Source organism: Poecilia reticulata, chromosome 11, assembly GCF_904066995.2.
Source record: "Poecilia reticulata chromosome 11, P_reticulata-male-v2, whole genome shotgun sequence".
NCBI classification, from domain to species: Eukaryota; Metazoa; Chordata; class Actinopteri; order Cyprinodontiformes; family Poeciliidae; genus Poecilia; species Poecilia reticulata.
In genome coordinates, this window is record NC_088840.1 from 19,388,358 (window position 1) to 19,410,615 (window position 22,258).

General features: G+C 38.3%; 1 protein-coding gene and 1 long non-coding RNA gene across 4 annotated transcripts in view; one reads left to right on the forward strand and one right to left on the reverse strand.

Annotated features, from left to right (window-relative positions):
• Positions 1–22,258, reverse strand: part of osbpl10a (oxysterol binding protein-like 10a) — a 99,305-nt gene that overhangs the window by 34,357 nt on the left and 42,690 nt on the right. For 2 of the 3 annotated variants that reach the window (XM_008422419.3, XM_008422418.3), the window contains 2 exons: positions 15,362–15,559; positions 1,160–1,400 (listed from right to left, as the gene is read on the reverse strand). In XM_008422419.3, the coding sequence (XP_008420641.2) occupies positions 1,160–1,400; positions 15,362–15,559 (439 nt within the window). The remainder of the gene's footprint in view (positions 1–1,159; positions 1,401–15,361; positions 15,560–22,258) is intronic. The other variant, XM_081612996.1, reaches the window with a different exon arrangement.
• LOC145553896 (uncharacterized) lies at positions 14,747–15,284 on the forward strand. Its single transcript, XR_014089938.1, has 2 exons — positions 14,747–15,115; positions 15,253–15,284. It is a non-coding gene; the product is annotated as an uncharacterized LOC145553896 (long non-coding RNA).

Below are 22,258 nucleotides of genomic sequence, written 5' to 3' on the forward strand. Positions count from 1 at the left end.
TGCCAGAAAAGCAACCAGTTTAAATAAACACCAATTATCCCAAAAAGTGTTTAAATATCCACATATTGGACTTTTTGATGGCTACAAAATGACTGTGGTGAAGGTGGAGTTTGCTAATCAAACATGGTGGGGAAACAATAAATAAATCAACCAATAAATTCCAACCTGTGCACCAAATTGATATTTTTAAAACTCAGAGTTGCTTGTTGTCTGATTGTTTCACACTGGAAGAAGAACTTCAAATACATAAAAGCCCAAAATGGATATTGCATCAAAGCCAATAATCAGTTTATGAAGGTGAACAGCGAAACCATTTCCTCTGAAATTTGAAACTGAAGCATCAAACAAATTTCTAAAGTGTTACTCTGAAGCAATTCAGGAGATCATCATGCAACCCAATCCTTTTTACCAAGGAAAGAAAAGCATTGATGGGTTTTGTTCTCAACACCATAACTGGATTGTAAATGTGCATCTATACTTGGGGAAAACAGGATTAGTCCACAACAACTGATTAACTGGATACTCCACTTTAAGAAGTCCTGACAGATATTTATTTTAACTATTATTGCCAAATAGAAGCACCCTCAAGCTTCAGATGATTCAAAACATCTTTATTAGACCAGGCACATAGCGGGTTCAACATGGCGGAGTGCTGACATTTGAGGCACCAGAGTGGATTGTTTTGGCAAAGATTTAATCCTTTAAGGAGATTTAAAAGTGCATAGATTTTTATTTCAAGTATACCCGTTCACAGAAGGCCATTTCTCTCTCCCGACATGCAGTTTGACATGCTGACAGGGGTTCAACCCTTCCATACACACTCCTCTTTCATGCTTGAACTTGCACCACTTGAAGAGTTTTTGGCATTTCAATGAGAATGAAACAAAAAAACACAAAACATGACAGACACGGACGGAACACAACAAACAGAAATGGTACAAACACATAAGTACGACATTCAACAGCATTTACTGCAAACGTTTTAAGTTCATCGTACCCATCAGGCATGGACACGAGCCACAGTCTAGCTGCTGCAGCTCGGCTTTGTCGCCGTAGCTGGGCTCAGGCGGTGAAGACTGAAACGATAAGCGGGATGCGGTGGACGGAGCTGTGGGCAGCTCCAGTAACGGTACCGGAACGGGTCCCGTGGCGGACTCACCAGAGGGGGTTCCCCGGCTATGCTGGGAGGCGTGGGACTGAGGCGGCGGCGCTTGGCTGCTGTGGCTCTGAGTCGTCTGCTGCAGGATGTTCAGGCACTCTCCCAGGCAGCTGAGCGTGGCGGCCGACGTGGCTTTGAGTAGCAGCAGGTCCTGGTCCAGGCAGGAGAGCGGGCCTCTGGTGGGCAGGGAGTCGATGGAGTGGACAAGGTTCTTCTGTTGGCCCTCTGCTTGGGACATCACCTGAAACAGAACATCGAGTATAATTTTTAGGTATTACTCTTGCATTTTCTGGTCCGATGCAACCATCTTGTCTATGCAATATAATTTATTGTTGGCTCTTTGGAACAGCATGTTCATCCATCTTATTTGTTCCAGTTAAAAAAGTCTTACAACACAGTTTTGGAGCAAATAAAGCCTCTGCATGTACAAGTGAATAACTGTTATATAAAAATAAAAACAGATATCCATCTCAAGTTGCTTATTTTTCAATGATATATTTAAGAAAGCTTTGAGTGACCATCAGGTGCTCTCTTTTGATTATTCAAAAACACCTAAATTCCTGAAGTTTGAATTTACGGCAGAGTTTAGATGTCCCATCTGTTGCCTGATCAGATAACCTTTGACCTCAAACATCCCATCCTCTCAGAGCTCAGCTGTTTCAGGGAACCTTTACACTTGTATCATCTTCCTGAAATTGGTAACCATTAATGTTACTTTATAGCTCGTCGTTACAACAGACCATCAATAAAAACACACATGGCCACAACGGTTCACAATAACCAAGCAGTTTATTTCAAAACAATCTCCAAGATTTCACTGTGCACAGCTTTTCCTGAACGATGAAACCAATTATGTCTGACTTGCCCAGTGAGTATTTATTTCTTCCATTGTGGTCCTTAGAGGTCACGTTTTGGTTATTGAAGGCGTTTGCAGACGACGAGAAACAAAACAAAATTAGTTTCGGCCTTAACGCATGTTTCTGCTGCTGACTCATGAATTGTAGATGTAATCAGTAGTTGGTCTGGAGTTTCACTGTGATTAGATGAGTCAACAAATCCTGCGAATTAAAGTTTGCATGTTTGAATGTTAAAAAACAAAAGAATCTTTTGTTTTTCATTCATTTTGGAGGGCTAATGTTAAAGCCGATAATGAATTCCAATCTAAATGGAAATTTTTCTTCACTTGGGACAGAGTGGGCTTCAGGAGCCAGGAGCCGCTGTGTGGTTTCACCCCCTGCTACCGTTCACCCGATTTTCATTAATCATACAACAAATACAAAAACGTGTGTCCAGTTTCACATCAGTTTGACTATGATGTTTTGGAAAAAATGATCTTTTGTTGTCACATCAGATGGTGCTATAATGGAACAGCTAGGGGGTGGTCTCATCTTTGACTGGCTGATCGTCTCCTGCAAGCATTTCCTCACAGCAACCGACCCTGTATTGTCCTCTGGTGTGTGTATGTGTGCGTTAGCTTTGTTCATCAGACTCACTCCTGGAGTCTCACAGCTGCAAGTCACAATCACTGTGCATGATCTCAAATGTTTTTCTGTTCTTTCATATAGAACTGAGTAAGGCAAAGGCGACATCATCTCTAGGAAACTTGTGAAATATTACTGAATCTGCTCTCTAACACTGTCTTTTGTTTGATTTTTAACAGCTGCTGTGCAGTTTCAAAACATTTCCTCCTTCCACATGAATTTTATGAATGTTTGATTTGTGCAGTTCAGTTTCTTTCTGATTAGTGAAGCATGCACTTCCAAACCGGAGAGCCGGCTGTGGGCCTCCCAATGACTTTTAAGGGCAGCGGTGTTCAAAGGTTGCAGTAAGGGTAAAAATTTTAAAGCAATTAGATTTTTAAAAAAAATTACATTCTTATTCTTATTAAATATGGGGAACCAATATGTAGTTTTTTTCTTCTTTTTGCTCTTTCCTTTGGTTTATTGTTTTGTTTGTATTTCATTTTACTTGTTACTGAAAATGTGCTATATAAATAAAATTACCTCACTTTACCTTCTTAGCATTTTTATATTTTTTTCTTTTGAATATGATCAATTACACTAGAATGGAAGACTTTAAACAAAGTATTCTTGAAAAGGAATATTTAAACTGTCGATTCAAAAATATAAAGCGTATAACTTCATCACTGAAGTGAAAAAGTTAAATGTATTCAGCTGGATGAAGACACAATGTGGATTATCTGTTACGTTTGTAAAAAATTAAAATGACATGCAATTAAATGGGTAAAAATAGAACAAGACAGGATTTGTTTTGACATTGTTAGTCAAAATGACAGACAGCAAAAAGAAGTCTAGCGCGACCTCTGGACTAACCCTTCTCTCTCTGCCCTTCTTCCTGTTCCTGCTACTAATGAATAAAGGCCACTAAAAACACACAAAAAAAACAAAAAAATATATTTCCTCTCATCTAAAAAACTGCAGGCAAAGGCTTAAAAACATCCTACAGAGGTCATATTACTCAGAGACAGTCGGCTCATTAGCTTTGGGCGAAATTTAACAAGTCTGGTTGCCTTGCCTGTAGAAAAAGGCATTTGCTGCTTTACCTCATAACTAAAGATTGAGGGAAGAACGCTGGATTGAGATAGTGGCATCATAAAAAAGAATCTGTGAACAATGAATAATTAAAGACATGAAATATACCGGTTTAGGTTGTCATGTTGTTCAGAGAGGAAGGTTAAATGTAAAATAACTACTCAATAATGAAAGAGACCTACAAAAAAAAACCTAAGCGCGTACAATAAAGACAAATAAATGTCACCGTTTCTTTTTTCCAACATCCATAGTGTTAGTATTGTGTAGGCGGTGACACAACTGAGTAATAAATCCAGTGACATCGTCTTCATCTTAGCTGCAGGCAACAAGTCTGAGACGACGGCGCTAAAAAAAGAACCAAACAAAACTTTTCTGAGCAGAAAACTTTCTCCAGAAACAGAGATTTCTCCCTGGGAGAATTATTATCAGAGTCTAAATGCATCACAGAGGGAAGGAGACGACGCTGCGTCTTGCTCACAGGTAATCAGCTTCTCTCAGGGATAATAAATCCGGGTTGTTTATCGGTTCGGAAATGTTCTGTTCATTAATATTGTATGGCTTCACAAACACTTGTTTCCCCACACAAACCTCAGGAACACACACGATCCTGCATCAGATCACACAGCTGCTCAAGTCCCAAAGGAAAACAAAAAAAAAGCTTTTCATTAATTTAAAGCACATGTGTGCGATTACGTTTTTTTTTTTACTATCTCATCAGATTTCAATGTTTTCAGGCAGAGATTGTCCAAACATTTAAATTTTCAGAGAATATTAAAAGATCCTCTTTTCTTAAATTGACAGTAAGCAACCAAAATCTTGGAGCCTGTTGTTGTTGGTTATCAATGTGCAGTGATGCTGCCATTCTGCATTAAGTTGATTAAACAAAGCAAACGCTGTGATCTCATTATAAATCTCCCTCTAACATCATTCAAATTTCTCTCGTGGTCCCTTTGGAAAAATAATGACTCACCCCAATAGAGGAGTGCTTTATTACACAAAGATGTACTCCAGAATAAAAATATTGAAGGTTTTTGAGAGCGGCAAAAATGGAGCAGAAAAAGGGATGCAAATAAAAAATTTAAAAAAACATTCAGAAGTGTAATTGAATCTATGTGACACTAATAATGCAGTAAATCAGAACCTGCCTTAAGGTCCATTACTCACTGAAAGGGTCATTAGTGTGTGGCAATGCAAGTTGGAGAACAAATTTGTTGCTATGCAACAATAAGAAATGCAGGGGAAAACAAACTGTGCTCTGATATAACAGCTCACTGGGTTTTATAGTGCTCAGTAAAATGAAGCCACTTTTCTTGATGCAAGCAAAACATGACAGTTTTACACATAGCTGGGGAGAAAGGGGATTATTATTAAGCTCTGAGCCAAGGGAGACAAAAATATAGTATGTGCATAAAAGATTTGAAGAGGGAGGGAAAATAAATTGGAGATGCAGGAGATTTTAAACAAGGATATAACTTGACTGAGCAAAGCATGAGAAAGTAGGTGGAAGTGCTGAAAGGAGCCAAGTGCCAAAAGACAATGAGCAAATTTAGGAGCAGATGAAGTATTAAATAAAATAGATAAAAAGGAACAGCAAATACAGTTCAACATAACTAAGGCTTCAGAAAGATTGAAGGAAGACATGATGCAGAATCTAAATGGAGGACAGGAGAGCTGATTATCTGCAAGAATGTTGTCATTCATTTCTGCAACTCTGGGGAAAAAAAACATTTCTCTGTTGTTGAGGACTAAGGAAATAACATTAAAAGTAACATATTATGTAAAATTCCCAATTTTTTTACATTTTTGTACTTCTATTTGTGTCTCAACTACTACTTAAATTTTTTTTTTTTTTTTTGGCCGTGAGTTAATATTTTTTAGTTTCTGGAAAATGACCCGTTTCAAAAACCTTCAGAATGCAATGTCAGAAATAAGCAGGCACTGCCCGTCACCTAGCAACCCCAAGGAAGCCCAGCCTGTCACCTAGCAACCCAAACTGAGTTTCAGGATGTCAACCAGCTTTACCAGCTGGTTTTACCAATGTCTGTGCTGCACAATGGCTACTGGAAAAGACGATTATTTTTTGTTGACTTACCATCCAGAAACCACTTCCTGCATTCTTGTTTGTTGTGCAGGAGGTTCTACTTCTGCTTCTCAAATATGTACTGTTATATAACTGCACATATGTTTGCAGCCATTTTAAGGTACAAGTGTAAACAAGGAGCAGCAGCTTATTTGGAGGCCTTAAAACATCTCATTCTGAAAGGAACTCAAATAAATAAGCAGAACTGAAGACTAAAATCTCATTATCCAAGAATGATTTTGTGCAAAAAATGTAACAAACATGTTTTGTATACCTTATAGACCTATCCTAACCTGTTCAAGGAAACATAATAAGTCACCTTTAACGGCATGAATGAACTGTGTGATGAAAAGACATTCAACAGATTCATTTGGAATTTTTCTTGAGAGGAAAATGTCAGATTGGTTAGAAATGTGAAGTGGCTCTATGAGGGCTAAAATATTCACAGTTTTAATGTCCAGACCAAAGACTGAGACTGTGACTTGCTCAGACTGAACGAGTTCACAGCAAAGGCAGATCCCGCTGCTTTTCCAAACACTTTTCACAAGCGCAGCGCTCTCTGGAGCCAACAAGGCTGCTGATGTTTCCAGAAATAGAAGAGACCCAATCATCTGTCTCTGCTGCGGTGGAGCGAGGGTTGAAGTATTGGACGACTTCACGTCAAGCTGGCTGTGGAGACACGTCATGTGATCTGACTCCCAGCATCTCGCATCGAGCGGGGAGACAGACGGATGGAAGGTGACAGCATGACAGAGCCCTCAACACTCAGCAGCAGGCCGCTCTGATGCGTTGCTACGTCGATGCTTCTTCCAGAGGTTTTAGCACCACAGTGATCGTCAGGTTTAACATTTTAAACCCCAATTGGACCTCCACCCTGAGGTACTTCATTTATTTATTTATTTTGAACAGATAAAAAGTAAAAACAGAAAAACATAAAACAAAACAAAACAAATTATGGCCATTGAGATGCAATCTTGCATAATTGTGTTTGAAAAGATTAATGATATTATGATTGCCTGACCCTCTAATACTCAAATCTTTATTATGACTGTGTCTGATCATATTACAAAGCTGTACATATATTTATTAAATATGAATTAGGAGAAATTTATCCAAGAATGATGTAGAAAAAAAAATTATTCATTATTTCTAAGGTTCCTGAATTTAATTCTTATTTAAATCCTGATTTAAAATGCTGCCAAGTGTCATCCTCTTACTTATAAAGTGGAAAAATTATGTAGTTGAATGTATTAAACTGAAAGTTATGTTAAGAAAATAAGCATTAGTGGACTGTTTACTTAATTTGTAAAAATTCTGAATAAAGACAATGTTAAACTTGTGCAAGTCACCTCTTGAACATTACTAAATTATAACAATATCAATTATTCTTAAATATAAAGTCTGAAAATATACCTATTCAGCATCTGGGGCTGCCTGGTGATTTATTTAATGGCAGTTTTAAACAATCAGGTTTCCAAACAGCATGATTATATGACCAGTTGACTTGCCATAATTGATTATTATATGACCATCAGGCTTGACAACTTTGGAAACATCTCCCTACAATGCTGTTTAAAACCAACAAAGTGGGTTTTTAATCTTTTTTGCCGTCAAACCAAGTCGTTTCTGCACTGCTTTGGTGTGGAGAGCTTTGGTTAAAATCTGCCGTTCATTTCTTCTACTCATTTTTTGTTGTTAAACTTACTAATACGTACAATTTATGAATTAAAACAACGAGTACATGCACCATGAGAGCCCCCCAAAACACAGGATTTTCTAACATGGTATTGTATTTCACAGTAAAATTTTACAACAAAATCAGCAGGTCTGATAGTCCACTGGATGGGGCTACATCATTTGTTTGCATAGAGAGCTGATAATGGATATAACTACTCTGAACGCATGTAAAGTGAGCTCTAAATGCTTAAAGTTATCAACTTGTATCCAAACCAGCCAGAACAAACATTTACGCAGGGTCTGGCAATTACCTCAACAGTCTTCATTTGCAGCTGCGATAAACACAAACATTCAACAGCAACGTGTTGTTCCAAGATATTATCAGCCGCAAAATAGGAAACTAAACACATTTGTGATGCTGCTGATAAGACCACAAATCCACTGCATGGCCAACAAAGCACAGCTTTCTGGTCTCCACTGAGCACAGCTCTGCATATATCAATCCATAAAGGCTCCACTGATCCTGTTAAACTTGTCAGGAAAGTTTATTGGCCTCGTAAGAACAGAGGAAGAAAAAAACCCGAATGACGAGGAGGAGTAGGAAGTAGGGAGAGAGGAAGTCAAATGACGGCGGAGTTGAATCAGGTCACAGTGAGCGGCGACCCAGTTCTTCTGAACCAAAACAGAGAGAACATAAATCACACAGAGCCACGTTTCGTCTGTCTTCGGAGGAGCCCAGCAAACCAAAGCAGAGCTTGTTTTGCTTGCCGATTACACATTCTGCATGCCGTTTATTAAAACTGTCCGTTCTTGAGAACTTGGACGTGTTCTCCACTCGTGTTGATCACTAGTTGCTCCCTTTCTGTCATTTAGTGAATCATTTAGGCGAGATATTTTAAGCAGAACAAGTTGGAGCTGCAGAAGATTAATAACTTCCACTCAGCCAGCAAAAGAAGCCAAAAAAAATTCAATTTGCTTGAAATAAATGATTCTTTAAAAGACTTAAAGACTTTATCTAGTTGTGTTGTTCTTCAATCAAAAGGCAACAGTGAAGGTGAACGGATCCTTTTCCTGTAGAATAATGCCTGATTCTGTTCGGATCAAACAAAGCTACTTTGTTCCTGCATGAAACCAGAAGAAGAAGATGGTCTGATATCTGTAGATAAGAGTTTTTGACTGTGTCAGGCTAAAAACTTTGCTTGCACCTGCACAAACACCAAGATATAAAAGATAGCAGTGATGAAAAGCTGTAACTTTTTACACCTGAAGCTCCTTTTTGCCCCTTTTTCAGCTCAGTTTTGTTTATTTATAGGTCCAATTCCCATCATATCATCTCAAGGCACTTCACACAAAAGTTCTTTCAATCAAATCATACATACATTAATTTTTTTTTATCAGACTGTTTAGACTCAGCAGATTGCATCGAGTCAGTGACTTCCAGCATTCATTCTTCCTGCATGAGACTGTAGAGACAGTAAACAATCATATGCATTGTGTTGCTGACTTTACACCAATGGAGCATGCATGAGGCGACAGTGGAGAGGAAAAACTCTCCTTTAGCAGTAAGAAACATCCATCAAATCCTGTTACAAGAAACTGACTTGTGCCTGGGAAGGACAACGTTAGCAGTTCCCCCAGTCGTAAGAGAAAAAATAAAAATAAAACATATTTGTTGCGTCTTCGTAAAACGGCTCTTTTTTAGACAAGCCAGATAGGATTACTCTCACAAATCATGAAAAAAATACAAAATAATTAAGTTTTCGCTCATTAGTTTCCCATCATTTGTACCTCACCATGACTGTAGATGAAAAGAATCAAAGCGTAAGTGTTGGCGTAAAAAAAAAAAAAAAAAACTCTTTCCACCAATTAAACCAAAAAGTCATGTCGGCACAAAGGGAACAAGTCCTCTAAGCGCCTGACAGCTCCTTGACAATCATCTCGCTGTTGCAAAAATATGCGATGTTTGTTTGTGTTTGGCACAGAAACACACCTTTGCTACAGACGGGGAGCCAGAAAGAGACTAAAGAGGCTTTTTAAAACTTGGCTCTTTGTGAACTGTAGACAGCACTGTTAATCTATTCAGATAGGAGTGTTTTCATGACTGAATTATTCATAATTGAGGTAGATGAAAAGAATGGAAACAAATCCTCAGAAAAATGAGGATCCTGACGAGGACTGCTTTAAAAGATCACAAGAAAGTCTCACCGTTTAAATATTAGGACTAAATGTGACACCGTTTCTTCAGGAATCACAGCACTGACCTTTTTTTAAACAATAAAAATATTCCTAAGCATGCACAAGCAACATCTTTCAGATCAAATTATCTCTACAGTTTGAAGAACCTCAGATATTATGCACAACTACATGGTAAGTTTATGATTTAAAGCTCAACAAGAACAAGATGTCAAAAAATATCTTGTGGGAATTTAACTCTTTTCATGCAGGTTCAATATATCTCCACAAGTACGTCACATTAAAAAGCCTGTTGTCCAGGTTTTCCCTTCCTTCCTGACTGCTCAGTCATCTTATCGCTGTTATTCAACAGCCTGGCGACAATCCAAAAAGCACACTCTGTCTCCAAACAATAGACTGAAAGCACAAAATAGAAGGAAAAAAAGTTTTTTTGGTTTATTTACAAATGTGTCATCATTTTCACGTCATAAAACCAAACAACGTATCGCAATTAATCACCTCAAACTGACTCAAGGCAGCTCATTAAGAAGTGACAGAGAAAAACAATATTCTCCCAGAAGATAAGCAGAAAAGGAAGAACGACTCGTCAGCGCGACCAAAGATTCATCAGCAGCCGGAACCGATGGGTCTGACGACGGACGCAGAGAAAATTGATGAGGGTTCAAAGTTCCAACTTTGTTCAATTTAATGACAAACTCCAACTTCTGAGAATGGTGCAAAAGACAATAAAATGGAAAAAGACTGAATATTTCATGCATTCAAGGATAATCTGGGGGAAAACATCATTGTCACCTCGGATTAGTAAATAATGAGATTCTCTCAATAAGTGAAAATATCTTGTTTTCATTGCATCACAATGTTGGATGTGAACCATGATCCAGTGGATTTCATTAACACAACTATAAGCCTCCAGCTTATAGTTTTAAGATAAACGTCACCTTAAAGGGCAAAAAATATAATCTTCTATCAAAGCAGATAGAAACTAAACACATTAAACAGCCACATAAATCTACAGTTTGTAAACTTAAACTCAAGTTGAGGATTTCGTCATTACTACTTTTGTCTATTGTGGTTTTAATGAGGCCCAAGTTTTCTCAACTTCAGACAAAGCAATCAATCTAACTATTTTAGACGTCAAGCCAGAACTTTGTCAAAAATGAAAACTTTACTAGTCACAAAACCATGGAACACAGTAGTCTTCTTTCAGCCAGCTGATCGGCAGTGGAAGCAACAAGTCGGGGAGGGGCAGAGCTACATGACTTTGAAGCGATTCCTTCAGCCATTTTGGCACGTTCTTTGTATTTCTAAGGTCTTTAAATGGTTGAAATCATAAAACATTTGAAATGTTTTAATTAAACTTTTTGAAGCAATACTGAAGTCACTGACCACTTCCACCGAAAATAAAACAAAAACCAATCCAACAGCTCTTTCTATTATTCACTTTCATTTGACTTTTTTTATATGACTGGTGTCTTTGTCAGGGCTACCAGGGAAACATGAAACACTAATGAATTTACCTGAAAAGTATTTTCAAAGATCCGAGAAAAAAATTACTTTCACTACAAGTCTGCACTGAACCAAGACCCTACTAGTCTAATATAAAATTAAAGCATTACCAGGTGTCATCTGATCACACGGAGGAAAGGACCAGCTGCCAAAACTCTGAACGAAGCAGGAAATGCCATTCACACCAGGGTAGAGGGAGTCTGCTCTCTAATAATAACGTGGCTTCACTTCGGTGCCCTTTTCTCACTTCCTAAAGAACACATCCTAATTTGTTCTGTTCTCATCTTTTTCTCATATGTCAGACTTTCTCAGCATGAGAGGAAGACAAAAATGAAAAGACGACAAGGAAGAGGTAAACAGAGAGACATTTATGAAGGTAATCGGTTAAATTTAACAGTATAATCTCATAGTTTCTAATAGAAATATACAGACGTGTCCTATTGTTTTCTACAAGCTGAACAATGCGGAGCAAAATCACGTGAACAAAAACAAAAAAAAGTTTACTTTTCCACCATCTGAGAAGCTCTATGTGAAAAATACTAAAAGTAAAAACTAAGTAGGTCCAATGTTGTTTAATGCCAGCATTAGGTACATTAATTTGAACTTGAAGTTTCGCTTTGTGTCTAATTAGACAAATTGTGGTTGAATGTCAACCCTTCATTTCTACAGCCCAGATTTTCAGATTGATTTTGAGATTTCTGGACCTCATGGAGTACTTTCTGGAAAATCCACTTCCTGGGAGAGAAGCGGCGACGTTAAATAAATTTATAAACGATCCCTCGCTGTCGAATAATGGGCTTCAAACTGTTCAGAAATGTTCTTTTAACATTTCAAAATAGACCGACAGTAAAAGTTACTTCTCTGATTCTCTGAGATCAGACCTGATGTCTTTACAGCCTGGCAAGGTGTCAACACACACACATGCGCACACACACGCATCCAGGGCTCTGTTTTTAGAGACGTGGTCACGTTGCTCATTTTTAATTAATCATTTGCATTTTATCAACAGAGTCTGACGGCGACTGTCCTTTGCAGATCTGATAAAAGTAGTGAGAATGTTCTCAGTTTTTCACCACACACTTTCTATTTTTGCGTAACACAAACTGTTGTCGTTTTGAACACATTGGTTTAATATAAATAGAATATGTAGAAGTATGAAACTTTAAATTCAAATGAGTGCAGTTTTTTTTCTCCATGCCTTTTCTTAAACTACATTTTTTAAACTCTTATTGCAGAGTTTGAACAGGAAATACAAAAACTTTTTTTTTTCATGTGTGAGAATGGGTGGGTGTTTTTGTATTAAAATGTTCACAGTGTAACATAAAGTGAATCCAGAAAGTCCACATAAATACAGCTGACTGAGATCCAGACTGAAAAACTAGATCTCAGATAAAAACATCCAAAGATTCGGGATGATTGTGTTGATTTTTCTGCCTTAGCAACAATGTTGGTGGAGTAAAGAATGTAAAGTCTGCTTAAAAACAAGATTAAGTCTGTTTTAACCAGCTCATTTTATAGCCTGCTGAATTACTGTAGTGTCTCAGCGGCGCCAGATTCATTTTTGATGTTGGGGGGGCCATGATCTCCCCTCACCTGAAGGACAAAGTTGTCAGGTCTACCATACGCTCCAATCTGGCTATTAAATGTGCGGTCATAAATATTTGGTGGAAAATAATCAGAAAAAATGGTTAAAAGTTGTCAGTTCGGTTGGCACGCTTTACACAGAGCATTAGAGGACGGAATAGAGTTTATTCCATTTTAAAACTGGAGTCTGGAAAAATGTAAAAGTTGGACAAAAGCCTGCAGCCGACCTCATGAACAGCTGAATACAGAGATTGATGGTATTAAAACAGCATGTTGTATGACATCACATGCTTAATGATTAAAGATAAATGCGTCAAGCTCGGTCCAAAACAATAAATATGTGCAGGGTCTACAAATACGTCCAATTTCTTTGTAAAGCAGTAACTTTTCAGGCATGTGGTGCAAATATTCATAGAGTCTTATGGTGCGTTCACATCGAACGCGTCTGGTTTACATGCAAAGTCTATTTGGAGGCGCGTCCAGAACCATTGTGGCTCGTTTCGAGCATCTAGCGAGGCGCGATTTGAACCATTTGGAGCGTTTTGAGCCTTTGAAGAGTCTAGCACGTCCGACGCTCCACATAGACATGGACTTAAACCAGACGCAAAGTGCACACGCGTCAAACTTGAAGCGTCTGCGTCATTAGCGGGTTAATGAGTTGTCCAACCTGGTGACCCGTCAGCTCTTCAGTTCGCCAAACCACAAAAAAAGCTCATAAGCCAGCGACCCGCCAGAACCGCACATGGTAAAAAGCTCAGACGGGATCCAAACGACCGCTCTTAGAACTACAGGGGGATTTTTTTTTTAAAGCGCCAGGCCACCAAATAAACAAAAGTAAACTGACCAATTTAGCATTTAGGCTTTGGCGTTCCCAACTGTGTGCTACATAGTATGTAGCTCACATCTGTGTGCTACATAGTATGTAGCACACAGATGTGAGCTACATATGTGTTCTACATACATAGTATGTGTGCTACATACTATGTGTGCTACATAGTATGTAGCACACAGATGTGAGCTACATATATCTTGTATGTAGCGCACAGATGTGAGCTATGTACATGGGTTTTTCACACAAAATATATTTTTTCTCCGCAATTTTAAAGCGGATTAGATAATAAAAACTTTATGTGAGGTTATGGCACAGCACCGCTATGCTCTGGGTCTGAAGCTAAAAGGCAGAGCATATTATGTTTGCTGTTCCACAAGTTGTGCGGGAAAAAGATTTCCGCGTGGGACAGATGACCAGCCGAACTGATTACAATATTTTTGCATTAAAAACAAAATGAAAAACATCACGATTAAACTTTAATGTACTTGTTATTTAACAAACAAAAATTAATTTCCACAGCCAACAGAGACCTGAAAACCATCAGTAGCCATCGACACTTATGGCTACTGACGGCTGATTGGCTGCTTTTGGATCAAAAAATAAATACATAAAAAGCTATTTGTGCAATTATTTTTCGACCTGCGCAAAATTTATCTGCTCTGGGCAAAGTGTGGGTCATCACTTGAATGGACTAACAGACCAAGTCTGCCTACATTTAATCTATATGTTCAGTCATTTGCAGATGATGGGGACATTGTATTGAAGAAAGAAGAAAGTCGGGAAAACATGGATTGATAAAATCTAAATTCTCATCACAGTTTTCAGCAATAGTATCTATATTTTCATGATATCATGTAGCTTTATTAAAATTTAGTTAGTTCTCCTGTACAGTCAACATGTTAGCAGGCAGATATCAAGCAAAGACATGTTCATTTTGCAATATAAACCTATTGCTCATGTAATTATTGTGAAATTTATTTCCATGTAGAACCTTTAACATCTTAAACTCCCATTGTAATCATGTGAATAAGACGGCTTTTAAATGAGTACACCTTGGAAGAAATATCAAAAAAAGGAACTGGAAAACTGATGACTCTTTATACACCAGATTTTTTGTTTTCAGCCGTCTTTAGCCTTTCTTCTACAATAAAACATCTGAATGTGCTAATGTAACCTGGTTGTAATTCTCTTTTATTATAATTACACAAAATGTCTTCTTTTGGTTATTTGTCTTGTTCCTTATCTTACTGAAACACCTCTGTCATTGTTTTAACCGTGTTATTTTAAGATCGGAAGCCCCTCCCTTTTATTTCTTCTTCTGTGGTATTGTCTTTAAATTGTTTGCGCCCCTTAGCCCCTCCCCTTTTGACATGTTGTCCTGCGGGAGAGGTGTGTGCTTTTCATTTTTCCATCTAAATACATTCAGTTTATTTATAGATCTATTAAGTTAATTTTTGTTTTATACTTTTGTTTGGTGTAGGACTTGGAGCGGGCAGCCTATAACACGGTTGTTTTGTCTGTATTTTCGTCAGGTATGTTGTACAAAAATGTTTATTTAGTTTTTTTGTAAGTTGTGAGAGGTGTTCGCCCCTTTTGACATGTTGTCCTGCGGGAGAGGACTTGGAGCGGGCAGCCTATAACACGGTTGTTTTGTCTGTATTTTCGTCAGAAATAAACCGAGAATCATCCGCTTGAAAGAAACTGTGTCACGGTCCATTCACTCAAAAACCAGCACAACGCAGAAAAGGATCCGGTTACACTTTGCCTCAGTCACCCACCTCCTTGACCTCCAGCAGCTGCCCTGGATACTGACTCCTGGACCGCCGAGCTGCAGCTGGGGACTTGTGGTGGGTGATGGTGACGATGTTGCTGGGCGCGGCCGAGTGGCCCTGGTGCCTCTGGGAGCTCGGGGATGAAGATGGAGTCAGGTGTGGGAGGAGGGAGAAGCTACGTGTCCGACCAGATGATGAGGTGCCCTGGGGGAGGAGGAAGAGGAGGCAGGAGATGACACAGGAAGGGAGAGTGAGTCATGCAGGAATTTATGAGCACCAGGAAGTTTTGAATAAATTTAAAGTTTGCTTCAGGTCCAGTTCGTCCTGGAAGTCTGAAGTTTTTCAATGTACAGCAAAAAAAAAAAAAAAAAAACATGGAAAAGCATCTCTACTCATATTTCTACTTTTACAAACTTTTCACTTAGGAATTAATATTTTAGGGATTAAAAATACAAACTTTTTATTTTTCAAATAAGTAAAAAGTATGGCCAAAAAGCTCATTAATGTAATATAAATTTTTTTATTTGATAACAAGCATCTTAATTCCCTTTGCCATGGCAGAGGGAAAACATGGATGATGGGAAGTTGTGATGGGATTTTCCATATGATCAAATCACTGATTTTTGGAAATTTTCTGATGCATAAAAAGCATTGAATTTTCAGAGCAAGATTGTCAAGTGGTACGCCCAGTAGAAGAACCATGTCTGCTGGGCATAACATGCATAACATGCATGCTATGCATGGTTTTTGCATAACATGCAAAAGAAAATCTTATTTAATCTCTTTATGCACAGAATAATCTAACCTGTAAATAACCTTACAAGTTTAAATAAATAACCCGACTCAATCCAAACATACTATTAATAAAAAAGAAAAGAAATATAAAGGTGACCTATTATGCTTCCTTGAACTGGTTTGGATAAGTCTACACAAAACATGTTAAACTATTTTTTTGCACAAAGTTATTCTTTGTTGATGAGATTTTACTCCGGTCAGTTCTGCCTACTTTGAGCTCCTTTCAGCTGCTTTAAAGCCTCTTGTCACTTTAAATCCAAATAAACTGCTGCTGGCCAAGTATCGCAATGTTTACACTTCCACGTCAAAAAGGCTGCCAAAAGATGCATGATTATATAACTGTACTTCTTTGAAAAGCAAAAGTAGAGCCTTCTGCACAACCAACAAGAATATAGCAAGTGGTTTATCAATGGTAAATCAACACTGTAAGGCGCATACAACGGCAAGACCAGCTGACCAAATGTGCTGGAGCTCCGCTTGGTTTGCTAGGTGATGAGCGAAGCTCTGCTGGTGTTGCTAAGTAACAGGCTGGGCGTCGCAGGAGTTGCTGATTTGTGACATTACATTCAGCAGGATTTTGAAACGGATCATTTTCCAGACACCAAAATCACAACAACTTGTTTTTAGAAGCAGCAGAAACCAAAATGGAAGTACAAAAATTTACAAAATACATTAAGGCACAAACAATAAGGACAATTTGTAAAAAAAAAAAAGATAACTTTTCTGGGTGAGGAAGCCAGCAAACTCTGCTGCAAGTCATTGACATTCACTCCTTGTGTCCTCATCACGCTAAAAGTGTCAGGTGACAGTCGATGGGAGAACTTCCCTTTAAACAGGAAGAGACGAGGAAAACCACCCACCAGAACAGCAACACCGAGTTTGTGCCACATACTCTGTTTCAACATAAAAATCCAGTATTTATCGTCCTTACTGATCTGGGTTTTTGTAATTATTTACAACTAGGCTCTTTGCAAATGCATAGTCGGCTTTTTTTTTTATCTCTCTCTGCAGTGAAGTCACATCACATCCTTCATGCTGACGCCTCGGCCTCTTCCCCCCCTTGAATCCTCAGTTGACTGACCTCTGTGCTCACACAGGCAGCAAAAGTCAGATCGCTATCTTGTCTGCTCTTTCTTTACTGTCCATTAGTTTAAAACAGCACACCGAGAACAAGGCACCATAGATTTATCCCTCAGAGGAGCACAGGGGGTCTGGTCACTGCAGCGGTGAAAAACACCACAGATCAAATTAACAACTCCCCCCCAGAGCACCCTGACCGGGAAGGAAAACAACAAACCTTTGTTTTGAAGAGGAGCCGCTTGCTCTTAAGAAAAACCAGCAGATCAAACAAGAACACATGGTCAGAACAAACAGTGTTCTTCATATTTATAGGCAACAATGAGTAAGGAAACATTAACAATAGCATCAGTTTTTATTGCAGCCGGACAGGAATGACTTTAATCGTATAAAGATTGAAAAGAGCTGCAAAACTTGCAAGCCTGTAAGAAAAAAGTCAACTTGTTTACATACCATGTTGGCAGAAGTATTCGCTCACCCCTCAGAATCATTAAATTCAGATGTTTGGATCACTCCCATCACCATATGTGTATAAAATCCATGCATGCTTCGACAAAAACTTATTCAAACATGGGTTGCAGAGTACTTCAGTTAAATCCAGTGTGGAACCTTGATAAGTCAGCCATGCGATAAGTCTGATTCAAAATGTCCACCTTTTAGTGGCTTAAAGTACGCCAGGTAGCTGAGTGGGTGCAGAACTCGCCAGCTTTCAACAGCTGCAGCACTCCAAAATTGGGCAACCTTCAAATTAGCAGAAGAACAGAGCATAGGGAGCTTTATTTAACAGTTTCTAAATCAAGCAGCTGCATCCAAACCTCTCATCACTGAGGGGAAGGAAAAGAGTCGGAAACCCACCACTGCTGGACTCTAGAGCAGTGGATTCATGCTCTCTGGAGAGACAAGTCATCCTTCGCTTTCTGGCAAATAAACAGAGGAGTCTGGGTTAAGCAGTTGCCAGGGGAACGACATTTGCCTGACTGCTTTGTGTCAGTTTTAAGTTTGGTCCAGAGGGGAAAAACCGTCAGCACCAAAGAGTGGGTCTTGTTTTCAAGAGTTGGATTAGGTCTCTTGTTTCCAGAAAAAGGAACCCTTAATGCTTCATCATGTCCAGTGTTTTTTTCTGGGGGGATATTTTCATGCTCCTAACTTTGAACAATTTGAGAATGCTCTCTTCTTGTTCCAACATGGCTGCACGTTGATGCAGGAAGGAAGTTCCTAACGGCATGGAGGAGTGAGTTTGGTTTGGAAGAACTTCTTCTCGTCCAACATCAGTGTCCGATCTCAAACACACTTCTGGAAATACGTTTTAAAAATCTAAAAACTATAAATAATGTGTAAACAAAAAATGTACTCAAGACTATTGTTTACTTCTGAAGCCAGTCAGAGTTTCAAGGAACTTTTGATGCATGATTTTTATGTTTTATATTTACGATGTGACAAAGACCCGTTTCTTTTAGCTGCTTTTCAAAATGGAAGAAGGAAATATTTAAGCAAGCCAACTGAGAGAGAGAACAAAAACTGCAGCAAAGTAGAAATTGGCTCCGATTTTCTTAATTTTGTGATATTGGTGATCAGCTGATGCATAAGAAACCAGTTTTATCCACCACTGCAACAGTCTGAAAATCAACCACCGTCACATTTTGCTCTAACATGAGAGACAAAAAAGAAATTGGCCAAAGTCAGAGGAGGTGAGGCTTTTTAAGGATCAGTGATCAGCCAGAAAACTGCAATCGGTGCACCGACACCGCGAAGAGCCGCAGAACAGCCATCAAACATCATCAACATACCAATAGAAGTCATGCCAGAAAAAAACCTTTTATCCTGTTATAGCAAACAAAAACTTGGAGTAAGCAAAACACTGCCTGGACTTTAGCTGGAGCTGTGTTTTCTTGGCAGAATAACGATTAAAAACATGTTCTAATGAACACAGAGATGGTTCACCAAGGATAAAAAAAAAAAAAAAGAAAAAAGAAAATGAACCTTCCGAAATCTCCAGACCTAAAACCTTTAGGAAACCTCCTCAATGAGCTAAAGAGAACATAAGATCCAAACTTATAACAGACAAGAGAAAGCGAAGTATGAAAAGCAGGAGTACCAATTATTTCCTTTTCCCCAGATAACATTTTCATTTTAGACTCATGCTCCTGCTGTTAAAAGATTTAATTTCAAGCTTTTTAAACATCAATTCCAGGGTCACATGCCTGTTTTAGTTTCTTCACATGACAAAAAAATAAACTATTTTATAATTGTGGGTACGCATTTCTTTGGATTAGAGGCATTCACACTTGATAGGATGAAGCAAATCCTCTACGAATCGCGAAAGACGAGCTGAAAGAGGAGATAAGAGCTTTCAACATGTGCAAACAGAGAGACACGTTGAAGTTTTTCCCTCAAAGTATGTAAATATGGGAGAGTGGATCATGGGAAAGGAAAGAAGGAACTGAACTCGATGTAACCTCAGTCATAAACTCATTAAATGTAGGAACAACTGCAGCTCTTCTTACAGTCCAGATGCTGACAGACTGAAATTAAGAACATGACAATAATGACCCTCTGCAGCTTTGGCTTCCTGATTATTCTCCATCAGTTTCAGCTCCCAGTAAATCAAATCTAAATTTTAATCACCTCACAGGTGCGCCGCCGTCAGACGACGGTGGGCAGATGGCTCCCCTGAGCGAGGCGGTAAACAGTCGGCTGCAGACGTCTCCTTTTCTGCACCACAGGAAAAAACTAACTGCTCACATTTACTTAGTAAGCAATAACTTTACCCAGAGGTTTAAATATAGTTTGGTTTTATTATGTCTTTTAATAGTCCAATGTTCTTTTTCATTAGTGGAATTAACAATTGAAGTAAGTGTTTAATCGTGAATATTACAGTTTTCGTTTTATTTCCTCAGTTTGAAAGTGCGACTGAGCGTTTTTTAAGTTGAGAATAATCAGACTTCTGGGTGGAAGATGAAGCTACAACTGAATCTCGTCAAATTAGGCAACGACCAAGACATGAATTTATTCAAGTAATTTGATTCAAAAGGTGAAACGGCTATGAATTCATTACACAAATAAACTAATTACTACATGTGGTGATAAGAATTTGCAGCTAATGGAGCCTCAACACTGAGTTACTCAGGAAATACAATAAAAAGGAAAGTTTTGATTAAGAGAAATGTTGTGGTCTAAACAACGAGGAAGAATATTGCAGCAGGCAGTCTCCAGCTGTGTTTCTATTCAACATATAATTGTACAAATTGGAATTATGAAAATAAATTTGTCGTTTTTGAGCTAGAATGGGGGAGTTTTTCAGCTCTTTTAAAATTAGTATATTTCACAAAACTTTCTACTCATCACACAAGTTAACCGGATGAGAATACTTGGCAGAAAAGATGAAGAATACAAGAATGATAGTTCAGCATGGATTCTAATGATTTATCATGTGAACAAACTTATTCACCTGTGATTTTAACTGCGTCTCTCACATAATGGAAACATTGTAATCGTGGAGTTGTTGGGGGTTTTATATTAATGCAATTTTGTACACGTTTGTAATAGAAACACAGCCGTTACGTTACAAAGGTCCTCTTAATCAAAGACTGTAAAACTATTTATCAGGTCGGGCTGCCTTAATGTTCCCCTCGGCTACAAAACACACTTTAGTTTATATTTTTACAGCGCAAGTGCAACTAAATCACTTTCTTTTCCAGACATGAAATTTGTGAACAATTATTCATGGAGGAGATGTCTTTAGTTTCATTTAAATTATTTTATACCAGACTATTTTATTTTACCATATTAAGCCACAATGTTGTACAAGCATCAAAAGAGTAGATATGAACAACTATCCCACAATTATTTTGCTCAGAGAAGCTTGGATGAGAGACAAAAGATGATGGTCCACTTTCACAAATGCAAAACAGGAATCTTCAAATTTTAAACTGCAACATTAACAACAACATGCTGCATTTTACCCATAATCCATGCTCGCACAGCCAATAACATGTTAGTTTCCAATAATAAGCCGATTTTTATTTAAATACCGTTTTGGCATCAAAAACATATCTAGTTATTATTCATTCAACAGACAGAAGGTTAAAAGCCACATCAGGTCATGTACTTCCAGAAATAAAGCAGTAATTTGAACAGAAACATGTTTACCAGTTCATTTCTGACTTTTCCTCCTTTCTGTCTCTTTATGTCCAGTTTAAATTCACCACCTGGTTAATCAGGCAGCTAATCAGCTTTATGAGGCCCAGCTGTGCTCCCAGCCTGCGTTTCCAGCAGCAGCGTCACTGTTTACAACCTGGCAGCTCGGGATGCGACCACCGGCGTTCTGACCCAACAACCCAAAACTCCTCTAGAAAACGCCAGGGGGAATTTGTGCAGATGTAAACAAGACATATAAAAATGGTTGTTTTATTTAACCATTTCAGTTTGAGGCTCCCTCGGGTTTCACACAACCGTGAAGCACTTAGTTAAAAAATTTTAAGGTCTTAAAATCTCTTGATTTTAGTGTTAAGTTCTGAAAGTAGGGCAGAAAGTTTAAGCTACTGGGAAACAAAAACCAGCCTATGAGCTGCAGCCTCTGGCAGGAAAGAGGCACTAAATGAAATGAACAAAATCTTTTTTAGTCACATGCGAGTCGATAGGCCTCAACGGGGCAGACAGAAGAGAGCCGGCCATTAACAGGAGGTACTTTATGCTTTATTGAGTATGGGAGACTCTGAAGGCAGAGATCAGTATGAGATTTATATGGCATGATAACCAAAATTTACTCAACAGCAGCACCAATTTAATATGTTTTTACTCAAGTAAAAATAAAAAGTAGTTGTCCATGAAACTACTCAAGCATAAAAAGTATTTTAAGTTACTTAACTAATGAGTAAATTATGTTGTCAGAGAGAAAAATATAATTTTACATGCAAATTCTAGTATTATAAAGGCTAAAATAAAATAAAAAATCATACAAATAAATAACATTTACAAAATAACAAATTTAGACAGAAGCATAAACTGTTTGGTGCATTTTTGGTTGTTCAT